This window comes from Salmo trutta, chromosome 31 (genome assembly GCF_901001165.1).
Source record: "Salmo trutta chromosome 31, fSalTru1.1, whole genome shotgun sequence".
In the NCBI taxonomy this organism is placed as follows: Eukaryota; Metazoa; Chordata; class Actinopteri; order Salmoniformes; family Salmonidae; genus Salmo; species Salmo trutta.
The window spans coordinates 34,817,335-34,838,467 of NC_042987.1; the positions used below are offsets into that span (position 1 = coordinate 34,817,335).

At 42.4% G+C, this 21,133-nt stretch overlaps 3 protein-coding genes across 9 annotated transcripts in view; 1 reads left to right on the forward strand and 2 right to left on the reverse strand.

Annotated features, from left to right (window-relative positions):
• Positions 1 to 695: 695 nt before the first annotated feature.
• On the forward strand, positions 696 to 1,607 carry LOC115170093 (relaxin-3). The gene is made up of 2 exons (XM_029726372.1): positions 696 to 952; positions 1,283 to 1,607. The coding sequence occupies exons 1-2, from the start codon at positions 775 to 777 to the stop codon at positions 1,420 to 1,422; spliced, it is 318 nt and encodes a 105-aa protein (XP_029582232.1). The 5' UTR covers positions 696 to 774; the 3' UTR covers positions 1,423 to 1,607.
• On the reverse strand, positions 1,606 to 5,749 carry dynlt5 (dynein light chain Tctex-type family member 5). Of its 3 annotated transcripts, none has more exons than XM_029726370.1 (5): positions 5,664 to 5,749; positions 4,468 to 4,599; positions 4,035 to 4,126; positions 3,608 to 3,732; positions 1,606 to 2,920 (listed from the first exon to the last, which is right to left on the reverse strand). In XM_029726370.1, the coding sequence occupies exons 2-5, from the start codon at positions 4,578 to 4,580 to the stop codon at positions 2,717 to 2,719; spliced, it is 534 nt and encodes a 177-aa protein (XP_029582230.1). In that variant the 5' UTR covers positions 4,581 to 4,599; positions 5,664 to 5,749; the 3' UTR covers positions 1,606 to 2,716. The 3 variants fall into 3 exon arrangements, with proteins under 3 accessions (XP_029582230.1, XP_029582231.1, XP_029582229.1); XM_029726371.1 differs by lacking the exon at positions 5,664 to 5,749 and adding an exon at positions 4,855 to 5,457; XM_029726369.1 differs by lacking the exon at positions 5,664 to 5,749 and having other exon boundaries at positions 4,468 to 5,457.
• A 187-nt stretch (positions 5,750 to 5,936) lies between these two features.
• The window catches only part of LOC115170089 (SH3-containing GRB2-like protein 3-interacting protein 1), a 58,186-nt gene continuing 42,989 nt past the window's right edge, over positions 5,937 to 21,133 (reverse strand). For 4 of the 5 annotated variants that reach the window (XM_029726360.1, XM_029726363.1, XM_029726359.1 and 1 more), the window contains 13 exons: positions 20,921 to 21,001; positions 16,925 to 16,993; positions 15,987 to 16,727; positions 15,630 to 15,751; positions 13,699 to 13,840; positions 12,235 to 12,346; positions 12,034 to 12,069; positions 11,616 to 11,771; positions 10,962 to 11,094; positions 10,592 to 10,797; positions 10,422 to 10,486; positions 8,816 to 8,980; positions 5,937 to 8,552 (listed from right to left, as the gene is read on the reverse strand). In XM_029726360.1, the coding sequence (XP_029582220.1) occupies positions 8,530 to 8,552; positions 8,816 to 8,980; positions 10,422 to 10,486; positions 10,592 to 10,797; positions 10,962 to 11,094; positions 11,616 to 11,771; positions 12,034 to 12,069; positions 12,235 to 12,346; positions 13,699 to 13,840; positions 15,630 to 15,751; positions 15,987 to 16,727; positions 16,925 to 16,993; positions 20,921 to 21,001 (2,051 nt within the window). In that variant the 3' untranslated portion in view covers positions 5,937 to 8,529. The remainder of the gene's footprint in view (positions 8,553 to 8,815; positions 8,981 to 10,421; positions 10,487 to 10,591; positions 10,798 to 10,961; positions 11,095 to 11,615; positions 11,772 to 12,033; positions 12,070 to 12,234; positions 12,347 to 13,698; positions 13,841 to 15,629; positions 15,752 to 15,986; positions 16,728 to 16,924; positions 16,994 to 20,920; positions 21,002 to 21,133) is intronic. The other variant, XM_029726361.1, reaches the window with a different exon arrangement.

Here is a 21,133-nt window from a genome sequence, read left to right on the forward strand (position 1 = left end):
GTATAAGAAAAATAATGTAGCTACAAATGTTGGTGTAATTTAGCTATCACCAAATTTAGCAGACCATAATTTGATGTTATACTCACAGGGTTTCACGTAGACTGTTACCTTTTTGGAGGAGAAATACAAGTTTATTGCTTTTGTTTTTATTGAAACTTGATTTAACTAAAACTGTGAAAAAACTGCGAAATAGTGGTAAAGGGGACCGTTTTTCACAGAAGTGTGGTTGTCATAATTTTAAGGGATTATAGTTATACCTATGTTTCTTATTACTAGGAAAAGGTAATTGCCTACAATTACCTGCATTTAATTTACCATAATTGAGGAGCAAACATGAGTAACTCAGAAAACAGACCAAATATTGTGAGATCCAAAAATGCTGTGAAGTCCTTTCTTGGAAGTGTTGACATTGTGATGAGAAAATTGCCACAAATACCACTATGTTGCTATGTGGAAGGCCATTGCCTGAATCTGTTTTTACGATGGCCGGATATCTATATCTGTATCTATATCAAGATACCCTCATTAAGGAACACTTTACCAGAGCATAGCAATAAACTGTCTCCCACTATCAAAAAACAAAATCTCATCTGCAGATAATGATTACCAGATAGGAGGCATGTCACCATCAGTACGTATGACACATCTGAAAAGACTGTAGGAAAGCATGACTAGAGAGCCTATATAAAAAGGGAGACCACACAGGTGTCTTCAGAGACAGAAACGGTGTGTAGTGAATTGACAATCTACAGCATCTTGATCCACGGAGCCACCATGAAGTCCCAGTTGTTCTCTCTGCTGCTGCTGTGTGTGCTGTGTGTAGGGGAGGTTCGAATGGAGGACGCTGCGACTGTGAGAGCTGTGCGGCTCTGTGGACGGGAGTTCCTGAGGGCCGTAGTGTACACCTGTGGTGGGTCAAGGTGGAGAAGGCTTCCAGTAGAGGACATAAATGGTCAGTATCACAGAATTACATAGAACTGCATGATATTGTATCTCTATGGTCGTACTCATTATTTGAAAATCAGTGGCATAGTAGTAGCATCTGTTACAAGATTAGAAATATAACTCAAGTCTTTTGCTATATGCCATAATGTAAACTTGAATGATAAATAATCATACAACCTGCAGCTATGATGTGTGCTTGTAGATGTTTGTGAAGTTTTATAATAGTTTGCCATAGAATGAAGCAAGAACAGACACTGGTTGCCCATTGCAGTATGTACATTAACAGTTTAGAAAATATTCTGAAACATTGATAACAGTTGGTGTTCTGGTTGTCCAGGAAGGGTGGACCAGAATGGTCTGAAACCATGGGGGGCCGAGCCTGTGATGGACCGGAGACGACGAGACTTGAACGAAGCCCTGACCACCGTGTGCTGTCAACTGGGCTGTCGGAAGAGTGACCTTACAATCATGTGCTAGGGGCCAACGTGCAGGCATTAACTTGCCATTAATGTTTGTTGGAAAATAGTCCTTATTCAATATAGTTGGTTGGCTTCAATGGATGTCAGCTAAAGATATCATTACTTTCATTTAGTTTTATCATGACTTTCAATTAAATTCCCTCATTGATCTTATTAGCAATAAACACTGGACTTGTAACCATTGTGTTATCTCCTCAGATCTCTTTATTATGGTTGACCTGACTTTTATTAATTCAACAAGAGGCAATACATGTTGTAGAAATGGGGCATTTTAGCTAACCAAAGCGAATGGGTTACATTCAGCAAGTAGACATTTGACTGGACAACTGTACAAAATCAATCATCTATTCAGCAAGTTATGACAAGACCAGCAAATTATTTCAACAAGTTATGACACTGAGAACCCATATGAGTCATCAGTTCAATAACATTTCCACTGAATGAGGTCTATATGAGAATTGAACAGACTTTACCTCTCAGGATGAAACTTAGACTCTTTCTTTAGTCTAAGTTTCTTAAAAATATAAAACATGCTCTACAAAATCTGAGAACAATATTCAAAATATGCTAGAAGACAAGACAGTGTGTGACGATGTGCCACAGTGATTGCAAAATCTATTTGAGATTTAAATGATCAGGAAATGCTGTATTATACAGTATTTGTACATTATTACACAGACAAGAACATATGTAACCATAATGAATAATTCCCAGAAAGATATTCAGACTATGGTATGAACTTATTTCCTTTTACCTGAGACTATATTCTTATTGCCTCTGATACTTCCTTGATTCGTACAGTATGTTTGATAAAACCACAATGCTCTAGGCATGACCTTCATTTGAAGGTTTCCCAGCACTTCCACACAACCATTCTCCATGATATGCAAATTAACATCATACACATGATAGACCATTTAGAATACCCACAGCCTATGGTACGAATACAGAAACAGAACATAGGCCATTTGATTACGCTTTACTTGAAAGCTCGGCCATAAGACTGTCGTGACAATGACATTACAGCTGGTGTCACTTTATGGCAATTGACTTAACACTGTCACGACACAAGCCAGGTGGCTAGCTTTAAGCCTGCCCAATTAGCTGATCGAAACATTATTTGTGTCATCACAGTTGCCATAAACTGACACCAACAGTCGTGATTTTTTTCTCAAATCTATTATGTCATGCTTATAACACTGTTATGTAGCCCTTATGACGGACTACATAAGACTATATAGGACTTGAGTACCCACAGTCCAAGACAGTCATCTGTGACCATGGGTGATGACTCACTCAAAGTAAACAGCGTAGACGTTGGCCACGGCGAAGAGAGAGCTGTTCTTGAAGGAGTGTGAGGAGAAGGTATCGTTGGAGGAGTCCCACAGGCAGCGGCTCCCGATGCGCATGTTCTGGTCACTGAGCTGTCCGATGCTGATCAGAACAATGATCTTATAACGGGGAACCATCAGATCCTTCACCCTGGCTTTGATCACCTACAGGACAAGGAAGAGTCACAGACTGAAAGGGAAAAGGGAACTCTAGCAGCTATTTAAATTTCAGCCGGACACTTTTTGGCAAGCGGGTGTTTTTTGTAGCATGACACTGTAAGGTGTATCAGAGAGCTGTTGATTAAGCTATTTCTATGTTAAGATCAACCATACATGACAATAAAACAACTGCATGAAAATTGAAGCCAAAAGATGCAAGACTGGTGCCTGACAATTTGTCATAATTGTTTTATTTAACTAGGCAAGTCAGTTAACAACAAATTCTTATTTACAATGACGTCCTAGGAACAGTGGGCTACCTGCCTTGTCCAGGGGCAGAATGACAGATGCTTACCTTGTCAGCTCGGGGATTCGATCTAGCAACCTTTCGGTTACTGGCCCAACGCTCTAACCACTAGGCTACCTGCCGCCCCATGCTAGGGCAACGGTAGGGCAACGGTTTTAGCTTTTGCTACGATATGACCATAGGAGTTGGCAAGATAGCAGATCTGGCTAGGGCAATGATATAGGGGTTGGTGAATGTAGAAGCAGTCTGGCATCTAGGCTACCAGTTACCACCAAATTGTACCGATACCACTCGTGTCTGAAATAATAACAAAATAAAAACTCATGAATAATTTAATGTGTTCCTCTGCATAAGCAAAGGCATTATTTAATGACAATCAATATTACCTCAGATATGGTCTTTGTCATCTGCCGACAGAGCTCAGCTTCATACTTCTCTTCTTGCAGGTAACTGGCGAGCACATCCTTCAGGATGTCATTGACCGTGAGAACAGGGAAGCGTCTATGTGGTGCTATTCAAGAGGGGGGGCATAACGTTTCATACACTGTTACACTAATGCCATGTAGTTACTGAGTAACCACAATGGAATTACTCAATTATAATCCAAGTAGCTTCCAGGCTTCCTCACCGAGTGATGAACGAGACTTGGAATTATGGTAATGTAAGGCTAACCACTCCTTCAAATAGGAATGTCATTATTAGCCTGATCCCAGGTCTGTCTTGCCAACTCCTATGGTCATTGTCATGCCGAACAGAGACAGATCTGGGACCAGGCTAGCACTGGTTAACATGTGGTGAAAATAAAGGCCTCACCCAATTGGAAGGTGTTCTCCATCTGTACTGCGGGTCGAGGGTTATCGTCATGGTGACCAGGCTCATCGATATAGGATACGGTGCTTATAGAACTGCGAGTCAAGATCGATATGTATTCAGATACAGTGGAAGAACATCAAAAGGTCTGTGGTTTGAGAAGTTGTCCTCAACCACTGATAGAGGGTCAGATAGTTTTCCATCTCCCTGACGGTTGTATTAGGTTAGGACTGGGAGTAGGGCATCTACTGATCTGATCCTATATCTGTGGCTACGGCAACTTCTACCTTCAATCATTTCAATGCAACTTTAATATCATGAGGAAAAATCTCCCATCAGAAAAAAAATAGAATAACTAATTGATCTGGATAAATAAAAGAAGTCGAAAATTCTTCAATAATTTGTGCTAAATGCTTAACTTCAAAAGAGTACTCACTCCTTGATCTTGCCCCCTGTTTCCTTGGCTCTGACATCATGGCTGCCAAGGGATGACACACTACCTCTCTTCTTCAGAAGACGAGCTGCCTTTTCTTTAGCTAAATCAGACATTACTCTGCCTGTTGTCTAGCTAATCATTATAAGGGAGAAGCTTTGAATTAAGCACCTAAGCACATTCAAGGCTAAAAAGATGTGTGTATCTTATAGTGTGGTTGATGGTAACCATGTCAACACAAACAGATAAATAATAACACATACAAGACATTTATCAGTTCCAACTAAGTAAATAGTATAGTAGCTATAGGCTTAAATTAGACATTAGGAGAATTCGGTCTCCTGATAGAATGTATGTAATGCAGAATGCACTGAACAGGGCAATACAGACCTACTGTTGTGCCTACTTGGAAAATAGTTTCTCCCAAAATGGGCAAACTTGCTCAGTTGTCCGACAGCTGATCAGGAGTGTATTCATTATGACTTGCAACGGAAACCGTTTACTGTCTAACCATTAAGGGTGTGTTCGTAAATTCAATCTGGAGTGCCGGGGTGCTCTCAGAGTGTGCTCTGGGCGTTTGTAAATTCAGAGTGTTGTGTCATATTGTCCTTTGTAATTTCAGAGCGTTTCTCTCTCGGAGTGTTCAGAGCGCACACTGGACGCTTGGTCCGAGCTACTTCCAGACAGGAATGAGAGAACACCTCACTCTGACCATTTTACTCTACTCGCCCTAAGCCGAGCTGTTTAGGCTGTTTTCATGTTATCCAGAGCGTCGGTGACTAACTGTGCTGCTTGCAACAATGATTCATTACGCTTTTTTTGCTGATGTTTACTAACACCGGCCATATTCAACAGGGGTTCGTAAATTCGTAAATTAGTCTGCGCTCTGGCACACTCAGACGAGAGTGCTCTGAAATCGGAGTAGATAGCCAGGGTGAATTTATGAACACACCGTTATAAACCAAATCGATGCAAGGAGAACAAACGAACGTAAACGGTTTATGTTGCAAAACGTTTTGAACATATATATATTTTTTGCAACATAATCGGCGTAATGAATACACCCCCAAGTGCAACATTTCACCCTTTTAGCCCAGCTACACGACGACAGCAGTAGAATGTTACAACCTGTGTATTCCAAAGTTCGACAAGCAGAAACATTGAAACCTTTTTGTTCCGCTGAAAAATAACACTCTTACCTATTCAGAATTCACGAGTCAAAGCAGAAACATTGTAGCGATCCAGCGCATTGTGTTGTCCTGACAACCGTCCGGTTTTGGAGGAGGGGTTTCCGATCCTGCGCCAACTGCATTCATCGGGTTTTAAAAGGACCCTGTACAGTTTGGCGCGCGCAATACAACCGACGACGACGACAACGCAATGCACATTCAATAGACTATCTAAAAGAGTAGTGTATATTCATCTGCGCCTGTAACATTGGAAAATGTATAAAATAATAATAAAGACATCCATTTTCATTTCCAATATTCTCCCATTCTTTATTACCAAGTAAAACAGGTATTACATTATATTAACTTTTTATATATTTACTCTTAAAATCTTTGGATGGGAAATGTACATGGTATGTTTGCATATTCAGTGTCCTATGCAGTGAATAAAATACTGACAGAAAAAACGTTTATTTGTATTTGTGAATATTTTTAAAGGACCAGTAAGGCTCAAACAAATAAATTAAATATTGCAACCAGGACAAAAAAAAGTAAAGTTGAAATACATTTACCATAGTTATTGATAATATCAAGGATAAAAATGCTCTTTTGTCATTGGTCGAGACTCATTTTGAATATACTGATTTGGAAATAAGTAACAAAACGTGAGGTAATTCTATTACCATCGTCATAAAGTGAAAATAATACACAAACATTTTTTTCCTTGAGAGATGGGCAGGAGCAAAACAATTACAGTTACACAAAACTATTTGTTGTTGGTGTGCAAGTCGGGAGGAAACATAGGAGGACGTTACCGCAATAGTATCATGGAAGTGTGATAATGTTGTTGTGGATTCATGCCAAAGGTCAAAGGTTTAAAGGTTAAATCTTCAGGTGAAAGGTCAAACACGATGACATGACTAGAAGTTACAGTAAAAACAATCACATAGCACACGTACTATTACAGACGTAGGTCTGAATGAACCTGGTTACATTAGACTGAACTCTACACTCACTACTGTTTTCTTTACCCAGTCTTGGTCAGAATAGCATTGGATTAGGAGGGGAGGGGGGGCTCTTGTGTGTGCTGCTGGACATCCTAAATGTCTTGAAATAAATTAACTAGCATTGTAGAGTAAAAAAAGGTAACCAAAAAAAAAAACTTTTGAGTAACGCAGATTTGGACAGTCAGTATTTTACAAGAAATCCACATTAGAAATAAAAACACAACAAAAATGTGTTCTGTAATGTATTGTAAAGGCTATCACCAACCGTATAACATAAATCTGATTTGACAGTACACAGAATCACCCATATGTCCAAAGGGATATATGAAGACGCTTCTTTCATATTTACACTTTTTTACAAATTGATTTTCAATATCCTGCTATTAGAAAATGATAAAACATCTATTAACTCCACATGGTGGAAAAACAAGAAACAAAACATTAGGGGCCATCGATAAATATTCATTATTATTCTATTTTAGATAAATCCTTCTTCAAGCACTTTTCCATCTTCTTTGATGTCCCCCGGTTATACTTCCCAGCGGGCAAAACTGGTTGAAATGACCTCATAAAGACCTACTTCTAACCAGTAATTGATGTAATTCTAGCATTTACATTTAGCTGACGCTCTTATCCAGAGCGACTTATAGGAGCAATTAGGGTTAAGTGCCTTGCTCAAGGGCACATCTGCAGATTTTTCACCTAGTTGACTAGGGATTCGTGCCAGTGACCTTTCGGTTACTGGCCCAACACTCTTAACCGCTAAGCTACCTGCCACCCTAACCAGTTGTAATGATGTCATTTCAACCAGTTATTCTTGATTAGCACTCCTGGACACAACAACTCTAAGGGACAAACAGAATCCAGAAAGAAATCTAATCTGGTGCAAGGCAACTCAGCTATTCAGTCTGTAAGGTCAACTGCTTTGTTTTTGTCATCCACAAATCAGGAAAACAATATGAACAATTACATTACATGAACCACTTGACCTCCCAGCAAAACACACAACCACCACATACATAATAACGTTGTCTGTACGTTAACTCCAAGTTGTGGGCCTCAACATGCTGGTGCAGTACCAGCTGGTACCATATCAGTTGAATCAACCCAATAAATAAAAGAAAAACATCAAAATGTCATCCTAACCCTGCACGTGGAGTTCTTGTCATAATCAATTGTTCTTGTCATAATCAATTGTTATGTCATAATCAATTGTTTTTGTCATAATCAATTGTTATGTCATAATCAATTGTTCTTGTCATAATCAATTGAATTATCAATGAATGATAACAGTGTCTATCTATTCACATAAATCTGTCCAGTGCATCTTCCATCCATCACCCATTCACATAGAATTCTTCTCACAAATAAGGCTGGATTACTGTATGTGCTGCCAATGATAATTGACTTTGCTAAACGGGAGTAAATGTGTTGAATCCATTATCTTTCATTATGATTTCTAAATGTTTTATTGATTAGGACGTCTCATAGCCGATGCCAATGGCGACAGCTAGTCTTACTGGGGTCCGACACATAACGAAAACATTACAGACAAAAGATTTTACAATTGACCTCAACAACCCTCAAGGTGCACAAAACTAAAAAAAGCGGTGACTACTTGCATAAACTCCAACAGTGCGACTACTGTATTTGAGTGTGTTAAAACATAAAGCAATACCCTGGTGAACCCTTGTGGACAGTGCGTATTACATCACATCCTGTTGTTGCTGCTATGTCATCAGTTACCCCTCCCTGCTTAAGCGTTAGGTTTCAGACGTTTCTCAGTTGGTAACTTGTATCGAATGAACAATCCATAAAAAGTCTATCATCATCCTCACAGTCAAAAGCCATCGTATGGTTGAAAGGGTTCCATTTTACAACAGTGGTGACTAGTTGTCCGCCAGATATTTCCCTGTAACGGAAACACAAGCAGAGTATTCAGTCAGGGGAATTCCAACTGTTTGCTATTGCCAAAGTGTTGTTGTCTTGCTTTGTTTTCATGGTCAGGCAACAACGTCACATTCAGGGTTAGAATCAATACAATTTCAGTTCAGTTTCAAACGGGGCCCATGATCCCAGAACGTGTGACAATGACCATGGAAGTTGGCAAGACAGCACAAACCGATCTGGGACCAGGCTAGTATTTTCATGCTTCCCTCACACACAGACACTGACCTGCTGCAAATCTCTTTTTGACCAGCGAGAGCCTGTAGCCAGTCCCCACCAGCTGGATGTCACAGCCTGACAGAGTGCTGCCCTCGCTGGTGAACTGCACCGCCAACTGGGACGGCTTACTGGGACCCTCTGTCAACTGGAACCTACCCAGTAGAGCCCCCACTCCTATAGGAGAGAGAATAATGATGATGGTGACGAAGATGGTGATGAAGACGACGACAAAGATGAGGCAGATGATAACAAAGACGATGAGGAGGAAGAGGAGAAAGAGGAGGAAGACAGGAGAGGAGAAAAGGGAGGAAGAGAAGGAGAAAGAGGAGGAAGACAGGAGAGGAGAAAGAGGAGGAAGACAGGAGAGGAGGAAGATGAGGAAGACAGGAGAGGAGAAAGATGAGGAAGACAGGAGAGGAGGAAGATGAGGAAGACAGGAGAGGAGAAAGATGAGAGAGGAGAGGAGAAAGAGGAGGAAGACAGGAGAGGAGAAAGAGGAGGAAGACAGGAGAGGAGGAAGATGAGGAGAAAGAGGAGGAAGACAGGAGAGGAGGAAGATGAGGAGAAAGAGGAGGAAGACAGGAGAGGAGAAAGAGGAGGAAGACAGGAGAGGAGGAAGATGAGGAGAAAGAGGAGGAAGACAGGAGAGGAGAAAGAGGAGGAAGACAGGAGAGGAGGAAGATGAGGAGAAAGAGGAGGAAGACAGGAGAGGAGGAAGATGAGGAGAAAGAGGAGGAAGACAGGAGAGGAGAAAGAGGAGGAAGACAGGAGAGGAGGAAGATGAGGAGAAAGAGGAGGAAGACAGGAGAGGAGGAAGATGAGGAGAAAGAGGAGGAAGACAGGAGAGGAGAAAGAGGAGGGAGACAGGAGAGGAGGAAGATGAGGAGAAAGAGGAGGAAGACAGGAGAGGAGGAAGATGAGGAGAAAGAGGAAGAAGGACAGGAGAGGAGGAAGAGGAGGGAGACAGGAGAGGAGGAAGATGAGGAGAAAGAGGAGGAAGACAGGAGAGGAGGAAGATGAGGAGAAAGAGGAGGAAGACAGGAGAGGAGGAAGATGAGGAGAAAGAGGAGGAAGACAGGAGAGGAGAAAGAGGAGGGAGACAGGAGAGGAGGAAGATGAGGAGAAAGAGGAGGAAGACAGGAGAGGAGGAAGATGAGGAGAAAGAGGAAGAAGGACAGGAGAGGAGGAAGATGAGGAGAAAGAGGAGGAAGACAGGAGAGGAGGAAGAGGAGGGAGACAGGAGAGGAGGAAGATGAGGAGAAAGAGGAGGAAGACAGGAGAGGAGGAAGAGGAGGGAGACAGGAGAGGAGGAAGATGAGGAGAAAGAGGAGGAAGACAGGAGAGGAGGAAGAGGAGGGAGACAGGAGAGGAGGAAGATGAGGAGAAAGAGGAGGAAGACAGGAGAGGAGGAAGATGAGGAGAAAGAGGAAGAAGGACAGGAGAGGAGGAATATGAGGAGAAAGAGGAAGAATGAGAGGAGAAAGAGGAGGGAGGAGAGGAGAAAGAGGACGGAGGAGAGGAGAAATAGGAGGAAGACAAGAGGAGGAAGAGACAGAGGAGAAAGAGGAGGAAGAAGTCACAGGAAAAGTGAAAGAGGAAGAGGAAGATCACCTACCTCCATTTTCAGACCTTTGGGAAAGGCTTGATATCTTCCATAGAATGTTCTGCTGTTCTGGGTTCCTTACAGAGAAAATAAAATAAAGTTATAGTTGCCTTTATTATTTCAGTGACACTAAGATTAAATACATTTAAAAACAATCTAAGTCAGCAATTAATTATCCTCACCAGGTGGCAGTGGGGATCATGGCTTGGAGTTTGGCCACGCCCCCGTCCACAGGGACCAGGAAGTGGATGTTGTGGAGGGGGGAGGGGGTGGCGGCCATGGCCTCCATGTTGTATTTGTAGTCTATTCTGAGGTCCGTGCTGGTGGTGTCGCCACGCCAACTCACCGCCAGGTTCAGGGGAGTAGACTGGATCCCCTCAGCTGCCACCTAAGACACACACACATGTAAACACGCATAAGCACACACACACACACACACACACACACACCACACTTCATTGCATTTGTTTAACAATTACATGCCATTGTGACTATACAGTATACACTGTATGGAATTACATGTAATAATGTGTACTATGCAGACAGTCTCACCTGATATTTGATCATGTCCACATTGTAGTAGGTTGCTTGAGGCTTCTGGTCAGCCACTCTCCTCAGGTGGCTCATCAGGTTTGGCATATTTACCCAGAATTCCTTGGTGTCCACATTGGACATGGTGGTGTCACTAAAAACAAATACATGACATGGGCATTTTGGGTTTGCTGATGGTGCAATATTACAATGACTTTATCTGATTCAGGTATATTTTCACATTATCATGCATGTTTTCCAAGAATTTGTTTGGTGATCCTGGTAAGTGGTTTAACCAGGTTTTCAAATCACAGGGATGTCTCTCCCTAACCAATCACAGGGGTGTCTCTCCCTAACCAATCACAGAGGTGTCTCTCCCTAACCAATCCCAGGGGTGTCTCTCCCTAACCAATCTGAGCCAGCGTGTCAGGCTGAACAACACATTTACCTGTGACTACATTCATGATAAAGCACAGACCTTATTGCTTAAATGTAATTATTAAAACATGTTGCTATTGGTCCTGTGAATGTCTACTATGTTTAGGGGAATCCACCAAGAGTCAATGTGTAGCTCCAATCCTGGCCACTATGGGACATCGTTTGGAACATGCCCAAAAACACAATATTTGCCCCAAAACACAATATTGAGTCAGTGTACTGTATAATAAGCCTTACCAGCACAGTAGGTGTGGGTTGGGGAGGACCTGCTCTAGCCGGCAGTAGTTGCTGATGCTGAAGGTGAGCACGGGGGCAGACGGGTGGCTGGCAAAGTGCCTGGTGATGCCTGCTGGGAAAGACAGCACCATCTCCCCAGTGATCTTCACCACACACCTGGATCATGGAGAACAGAGCCAGCTCAGTGCTCAGAAACGGGTCAGTCAAAAAGAGAAAAACTACAGTACCCAGAATCCATAGAGGTGCCACAAACAAACTACATTTCCCACAGAAATATCCACAGAACAATATATAGCCTAGGCACATTGTATTTCCCTGTGGGGACAACAAAAGGAGACAATACAGTTTGAAATTGAAATGAAATAGGCATACAGTAGTTGCAATATGATATATATCAACAATATCATAGCCATCTTACTTGTTGCATTTATTCTGATGAGGGTCGCTTTGCCGGCTGAAACATCATGTTGTCATGAATTTGCATTCACATCAGTATTAACTTTGATATAAATTTGACATCAATGTTGTTATTCATATCAATATCAACATTTCTACTTGTGTTAGCATTAGCCTAGCATTGAGAGGAATAGCCTAGCATCGATAGAAATGCTAGCCTTACTTGCTGGGGTCGGCTCCTTTGAAATAGGCGTTGATGGTCTCGGTGAAGGCAGCCGCCACGGGCAGAGTGTCCTGGGCTCCCATGGTCAGTGGGCTGGGTCCTCTGGAACATCCTGACACACACACACACACACACACACACACACACACACACACACACACACACACACACACACACACACACACACACAAGGTTGATCACCACATAAAAGGCACTATCTCAGTAGCAATATCCCTTCCTGTGTCTGTAACGGCCTACAGACGTGGTCAGATGAGCAGACATGCGTAAGGGAGGGAGTGGGGAAGAGCATAGAAATGACAAGATAGAAGATTGGAGAGATCATAGATAGTGAGACCAGAGAAACATGGACAGCCAGGGTAGTGCAGTACAGTACGGTAGCCTCCATGCACTGGTACTAGGTCATGTTCGTTAGGCACCAAACGGACTGAAAGGGACTACCTGAACTTGGCCAATAAGAAATGCTAATTTTCCGTTTCCGCTGCAGAACGTTTTTTTTCCCGCATTGTGCCCTAATGAATACGACCCTGGTACGACTCACCTTCAAAAGACAAATAAAACTGGCCATGGTCAAACCATACCATGGTTGGCAGTTTTTCCTCTGTTCATGTGGAGAGGGGTAGAGGACATGGAGGGAGGGAGAGGGGGATGAGAGGCAGGCAGGAGCAGAGGAAGAGGAGAAGAGGAGAGGTGGATAGTTAATGGAGGTATAACCCCATCACAAGACAGAGGGCAAGGCCAGAGGGAGCATGATGGATGGATAGAAAGAAAGCAGTCTTGTAGTGTCTGATTGGAACATGGGAGGTGTAGATGACTGTGTGTTTAGCAGAGTGAAGATGACGGGGCGGCAGGTAGCCTAGTAGTTAGATCATTGGGCCAGTAACCGTAAGGTTGCTGGATCGAATCCCGAGCTGACAAGGTAAAAATCTGTTGTTCTGCCCCTGAACAAGGTAGTTAACCCACTGTTCCTAGGCTGTCATTGAAAATAAGAATTTGTTCTTAACTGACTTGCCTAGTTAAATAAATGTTAAATTAAAAACAATTTCAAAAATGACGAGACAGGTGTATGTATTCATCATACTAACCAGTTTGTCCCATTCCTGCTGCTCTTTAATTACTTTTATCTCTTATTCTTAGCCATATTTTTTTGAAACGGCATTGTTGGTTAAGGGCTTGTCAGTAAGCATTTCACTGTAAGGTCTACACCTGTTGTATTCAGCATTTCACTGTAAGGTCTACACCTGTTGTATTCAGCATTTCACTGTAAGGTCTACACCTGTTGTATTCGGCGCATGTGACTAATAAAATTTTATTTGATTTGATGGTGAAAAAAACCTGTTTCACAAAAGTCGTATTATAGGCTTCAGATGTGTGCATACTACCATTGAATGTGTTAACACCAGAGACATACACAGGTGAATCAGGTGTTATGGAGGATGGTAGTACCTGTAGTGGATACGGTGAGCTCTCTCCCCAGGGTGGGGGTGGAGGCTGCGCTCAGCAAGGTGATGGAGGAGGAGCTCTCGGCTCGGGCCAGGGGGGCGAAGGGAGGGGGGCTGCCGGAGACTGGGGGGCTGAAGGGCCGAGCCTGGGGGGGGAGAATATCAGTAGCCTGTTGCTGTACCACACATTTTCCCAACACAATGTAATGTTAGCAAAGCAGCCACAGTTAGGTTTAGTAGTATCTCTAACTTTGTGAAAATCAGTTAAAGAAAGCTAATAAGAGTCAGAAGTCTAACATTCTAATACTATCTATCACATTACTAACATTCTAATAGTATCTATCACATTACTAACATTCTAATAGAATCTATCACATTACTAACATTCTAATAGAATCTATCACATTACTAACATTCTAATAGTATCTATCACATTACTAACATTCTAATAGAATCTATCACATTACTAACATTCTAATAGTATCTATCACATTACTGACATTCTAATAGTATCTATCACATTACTAACATTATAATACTATCTATCACATTACTGACATTCTAATAGTATCAATCACAAGTCTAACATTCTAATAGTATCTATCACATTACTGACATTCTAATAGTATCTATCACATGACTAACATTCTAATAATATCTATCACATTACTAACATTCTAATAGTATCTATCACAAGTCTAACATTCTAATAGTATCTATCACATTACTAACATTCTAATAGTATCTATCACATTACTAACATTCTAATACTATCTATCACATTACTGACATTCTAATAGTATCAATCACAAGTCTAACATTCTAATAATATCTATCACATTACTAACATTCTAATAGTATCTATCACATTACTAACATTCTAATACTATCTATCACATTACTGACATTCTAATAGTATCAATCACAAGTCTAACATTCTAATAGTATCTATCACATTACTGACATTCTAATAGTATCTATCACATGACTAACATTCTAATAATATCTATCACATTACTAACATTCTAATACTATCTATCACATTACTAACATTCTAATAGTATCTATCACATTACTAACATTCTAATAGTATCTATCACATTACTGACATTCTAATAGTATCTATCACATTACTGACATTCTAATAGTATCTATCACATTACTAACATTCTAATAGTATCTATCACAAATAGTATCTATCACATGACTAACATTCTAATAGTATCTATCACATTACTAACATTCTAATAGTATCTATCACAAATAGTCTCTATCACATGACTAACATTCTAATAGTATCTATCACATTACTAACATTCTAATACTATCTATCACATTACTGACATTCTAATAGTATCTATCACATTACTAACATTCTAATAGTATCTATCACAAATAGTATCTATCACATGACTAACATTCTAATAATATCTATCACATTACTGACATTCTAATAGTATCTATCACATTACTAACATTCTAATAGTATCTATCACAAATAGTATCTATCACATGACTAACATTCTAATAATATCTATCACATTACTGACATTCTAATAGTATCTATCACATTACTGACATTCTAATAGTATCTATCACATTACTAACATTCTAATAGTATCTATCACAAATAGTATCTATCACATGACTAACATTCTAATAATATCTATCACATTACTGACATTCTAATAGTATCTATCACATTACTAACATTCTAATAGTATCTATCACATTACTAACATTCTAATAGTATCTATCACAAGTCTAACATTCTAATAGTATCTATCACATTACTAACATTCTAATAGTATCTATCACATTACTAACATTCTAATACTATCTATCACATTACTAACATTCTAATAGTATCTATCACATTACTAACATTCTAATAGTATCTATCACAAGTCTAACACATGTAAAAGTGTGCCATACCAGGTCTCCCATTGGTTTCCCAGGGGGCAGTTTGGGTCGAGAGGAGGGCCTTGTAGGAAGAGGGGGAGGGATTGGACTACCTCCTGACAGGGGCGTGGCAGGGCGAGGTGGAGAGGAGGGGCCTGTAAAAGGAAAAGGGAGGACCTATGACCCCTATTAAGATTATGACCAGCTATGACTTCTAGATCCAATAGCAATTGTAATAGAGCGATGTCAACAAATTCCATTTTCACAATGATGGCATTACCCATTCTACTTGTATTGTATTTCTATGGTTTCCTAGAGTGGTAATCTAGCCATTTTATTTCTATGCTTTCCTACAGTGGTAATCTACCCATTGTATTTCTATGGACTCACCACTGCCTGGGCATGGTCCGGGGGAAGACACCATGGGCCTGTAGGTGGGCGGGGGGAGGGGGGACGGCATGCCCCTGAAGCCCGGGGTCAGCACCAGGGGCCAGGACATAAAGTCAGGCTGCTCCTCCCTAAGGAACACCAGAGGGGAAGGGATGCCTGCCCGAAGGGAGCGCTCCGCAGGCAGGGGGGGAGGGATGGGACTGGTAGGGGCAGGGGAGTACTCCAGTGGGGCAGCAGGGGCAGAGGGAGCAGGGGAGTACTCCAGTATCTCATCATCATCCAAAAACAGACTAGGATTGATGGCGATGCATGGCGGTGAGTCTGGGGGCAAGAAGTCGGGAGGCAGGGGGGGAACGGGTTCATTTGGAGGGGGAATGGAGATGATGGAGATGGGCGAGTCGGGGAGAGAGGAAAAGGGCGGCGGGGAGGGGGGAGGCTCATCCGGAGGAGGGCCCGGGGAGAGGCAGGGGGAGTCTGGGGTGGAGGAGAGGGAGTTGGGCGAGTCAGGAGGAGGATAGGCAGGGGGCGGAGGCGGGGCCGGTTCTTCCGGTGGGGGTGGTCTCTCATTGTTGAAGCTGACCCATCGGGGCGAGGCCCTGCCCTCATTGATCCGGGAGGATTCCATGGGGCCGAACACATCTTCCAGGTCAGGCAAGGGGGAACCTCTGTATGAGGCTGGCGATTGGACGTTCAGGTAGATGGGGGCGGGGCTTGAGACTATTCTCCCATTGTGTAAATCAGCTGTGGGAAAATAAAAGTTCAGAGATCTTCCTGAGTTCACTTCTATCAATGCTGTCCAAAGAACAATGGCAAGTGTGCACGAGGCATGGGAATATGGAAGCTGATTCATGCCAAAACAAATACAAATAAAACCATTGAGGTTTTGGCATGAATCTGCTTCCATATGGGAATTATGGTTACTAGCAAAATAATATTACCGGAAGAATCAGACGAAGAATAGCCTTGACTAGCTGCTTGGATGTTCTTGGGAGGAAGTGGAGGAGGAGCTACAAAGAGAGTGACACTGTTATATAATGTTGCCGGAGGGGATTGCTGCCGTTATACAGGCTCCTAACCAACTGTGCTATTTTGATGTTTTTTCGCATTGTTTGTAATTAATTTGGTACATAATGTTGCTGCTACTGTCTCTTGTGACCGAAAAGAGCTTCTGGATATCAGAATAGCGATTACTCACTTTGAACTGGACAAATATTTTTTATTTAATGAGTCTGATGCGAAGGATATATTGCTTTGTTAAGACAAGGCCCAAATCCCCGTCATCAGCATGAAGAAAAGACGGAGGAAAAGGGGGAGGAGGCCTTGTAAGATTTTGCCGACGAATAGGAAAACCATTAGTTCTCTCTGTATTATTGGCCAACGTGCAATCCTTGGAAAACAAACCGGAAAATGTACAATTAAGACTATCCTACCAACGGGACATTAAAAACTGAAATATCTTATGTTTAACCGAGACGTGGCTTATCGACGACACGGATAATATAGAGCTAGCTGGCTTCTACGTGCATCCGCAGGACAGAGCAGCTACGTCTGGTAAGACGAGGGTGGGGTGTGTGTCTATTTGTCAATAACTGCTGGTGTGCGATGTCTAACATTAAAGAAGTCTTGACGAATTGCTCGCATGAGGTAGAATACCTCATGATAAGCTGTAGATCACACGATCTACCTAGAGTTCTCATCTATATTATTCATAGCCGTCTATTTACCACCACAAACTGATGCTGGAACTAAGACCGCACTCAACGAGCTGTATAAGGCCATAAGCAAACAAGATAATGCTCATCCAGAAGTGGCGCTCCTAGTGGCCCATGACTTTAATGCAGGAAAACTTTACTTAATTTCTACCAGCCTGTTACATGTGCAACCAGAGGAAAAAAAACTCTAGACCACCTTTACTCCACAGACAGAGACGCATACAAAGCTCTCCCTTGCGCTCCATTTGGCAAATTTGACCATAATTCTATCCGCCTGATTCCTGCTTACAAGCAAAATTCTAAAGCAGGCAGTACCAGTGACTCGCTCAATACAGAAGTGATCAGATGACGCTGATGCTACGCTACAGGACTGTCTGGATTGTCACAGACAGGACTATCACAGATTGGACTATCACAGAATATGTTCCAGGATTCATCCAATGGCATTGAGGAGTATACCACCTCAGTCACCGGCTTCATCAATAAGTGCATCGACAACGTCGTCCCCAAAGTGACCGTATGTACATTTCCCAACCAGAAGCCATGGAATACAGGCAACATCCGCACAGAGCTAAAGGCTAGAGCTGCCGCTTTCAAGGAGCGGGACACTATCCGGACGCTATTAAGAAATCCCGCTATGCCCTCAGACAAACCTTCAATCTGGCAAAGCGTCAATACAGGACTAAAATTGAATCCTACTACATCGGCTGACGCTCGTCAGATGTAGCAGGGCTTGAAAACTATTACGGACTACAAAGGGAAACCCATCCGCGAGCTGCCCAGTGACACGAGCCTACCAGACAAGCTAAATGCCTTTTATAATTACTTCGAGGCAAGCAACACTGAAGCATGTATGAGAGCATCAGCTGTTCCGGACGACTGTGTGATCACGCTCTCCGTAGACGATGTGAGCAAGACCTTTAAACAGGTCAACATTCACAAAGCCGCGGGGCCTAATGGATTACCAGGACGTGTACTCAAAGCATGTGCAGACCAACTGGCAAGTGTCTTCACTGTTATTTTCAACCTCTCCCTGACCGAGTCTGTAATACCTACATGTTTCAAACAGACCACCATAGTCCCTGTACCCAAGAAAGCAAAGGTAACCTGCCTAAATGACTACCACCCCGTAGCACTCACGTCAGTAGCCATGAAGTGCTTTGAAAGGCTGGTCATGGCTCACATCAACACCATCATGCCGGAAACCCTAGACCCACTCCAATTCGTATACCGCCCCAACAGATCCACAGATGATGCAATCTATATTGCACTCCACACTGCCCTTTCCCACCTGGACAAAAGGAACACTTATGTAAGAATGCTATTCATTGACTACAGCTCTGCGTTCAACACAATAGTTCCCTCAAAGCTCATCACTAAGCTAAAGATCCTGGGACTAAACACCACCCTCTGCAACTGGATCCTGGACTCCCTCCCCCAGGTGGTAGGCAACAACTCATCTGCCATGCTGATCCTCAACACTGAGGCCCCTCAGGGGTGCGTGCTCAGTTCCCTCCTGTACTCCCCGTTCACCCACGACTGCGTGGCCAAGCACGACTCCAACACCATCATTAAGTTTGCTGATGACACAACAATGAGACAGTCTATACGGAAGAGGTCAGAGACCTGGCAGTGTGGTGCCAGGACAACAACCTTTCCCTCAATGTGAGCAAGACAAAGGTGCTGATCGTGGACTATAGGCCGAACAGACCCCCATTAACATCGACGGGGCTGAAGTGGAGCGGGTCGAGAGTTTCAAGTTCCTTGGTGTCCACATCACCAACAAACTATCATGGTCCAAACACACCAAAACAGTTGTGAAGAGGGCAAGACAACAGCTTTCCCCCCTCAGGAGACTGACAAGATTTGGCATGGGTCCCCAGATCCTCAAAAATATCTACAGCTGCACCATTAAGAGCATCCTGACCGGTTGCATCACCGCCTGGTATGGCAACTGCTTTGCATCTGACCGTAAGGCGCTACAGAGGGTAGTGCGTACGCCCAGTACATCACTGGGGCCAAGCTTCCTACCATCCAGAACCTATATACTAGGCAGTGTCAGAGGGAGGCCCAAAAAATTGTCAAAGACTCCCGTCACCCAAGTCATAGACTGTTCTCCCTGCTACCGCAAGGCAAGCAGTACAGGAGTGCCAAGTCTAGGACCAAAAGGCTCCTTAATTCACAGCTTCTACCCCCAAGCCATAATTAATAAAATGGACCAAAAGGCTCCTTAATTCACAGCTTCTACCCCCAAGCCACAATTAATAAAATGGCCACCCGGACAATTTACATTGACCCCCCCCCCCCCCCCCCCCCCTTTGTTTTTACACTGCTGCTACTAACTGTTTATTACCTATGCATAGTCACTTTACAAATGAACCTCAACTAACCTGTAACCCCGCACATTGACTCGGTGCCGGTACTCCCTGTATATAGCCACCGTTATGGAATTTTCTTGTGTTACTTTTAGATTTTTTTGGTTTATTTAGTAAATATTTTGTTAACTCTATTTCTTGAACGGCATTGTTGATTAAGGGCTTGTAAGTAAGCATTTCACGGTAAAGTCTACACCTGTTGAAGTCGGCGCATGTGACAAATACAATTTGATTTGATTTTACTTGGTCAAACGTCTTGCATTTTGAACAAGTTAGTCTACAGTACTACGGCACTAAAGGGTGTGACACTAGGTCAGTCTATAGACTTACTTAAAGCAGCAGTTGAAACAATAACAACGCGTAAAACCCACCACTGTTTCAGTAGAAGGCTGGAGAAATGTAACCTCTCTCAAATTCAAAGACAGCTATGAATGCAAGGACTGGCCATCCATGATATCAGAAGTGCAGTTTTAACCATGTTATGAGGCTATACAGTGTTTGTTCACATTTACTTTGTTTACAAACATTGGAGTAAAACAAGTTTATATTTTGGGTTCTGATGTGGTTAGACAGTTGAACTAAGCTCATGATGCATTTCTAAGTTATATTCTTCAATAATCAATGGGTACATATCAATCATTTATAAGTCCAAAAATCAATGTATAAGCTGCTGATTGCCCCTTTAACACTTAGTAACACACTATTGACTATAACATTGGTCTCAAACTGGTGTCCTGTGGGCCATATGCGGACAACAAGCTGATTTAAATGCGGCACGCCGTTGTGTTAGCAAATGTCATATAATACCACAATCATGACTGATATAAATGATATAGTGGGGGCTTACCTCCTGTTGGAAAGTTTCTGATCAATGGGGAGTCAGAGTCTGGTCTGGAGTCACACCATGCATCAGCCTCTATATAGACTACTATGATACACAAAGAAAGGATATAAACATGGTTACTCACACCTCAGTGGGATATGATGCACAAACGTAACAAACAACTGACACACATTTAGATACCCTTATGTAAAAACACAAAGACACACAAACACACAT

Coding starts and splice junctions, on each gene's coding strand:
- dynlt5 (XM_029726370.1), bottom strand. CDS start 4,580: ATGTCTGATTTAGCTAAAGAAAAGGCAGCTCGTCTTCTGAAGAAGAGA. Junction 4,127..4,467: donor ACAGGGGGCAAGATCAAGGA/GTGAGTACTCTT, acceptor CTTGACTCGCAG/TTCTATAAGCACCGTATCCT. Junction 3,733..4,034: donor GGAGAACACCTTCCAATTGG/GTGAGGCCTTTA, acceptor CCTCTTGAATAG/CACCACATAGACGCTTCCCT.
- LOC115170093 (XM_029726372.1), top strand. CDS start 775: ATGAAGTCCCAGTTGTTCTCTCTGCTGCTGCTGTGTGTGCTGTGTGTA. Junction 953..1,282: donor TCCAGTAGAGGACATAAATG/GTCAGTATCACA, acceptor CTGGTTGTCCAG/GAAGGGTGGACCAGAATGGT.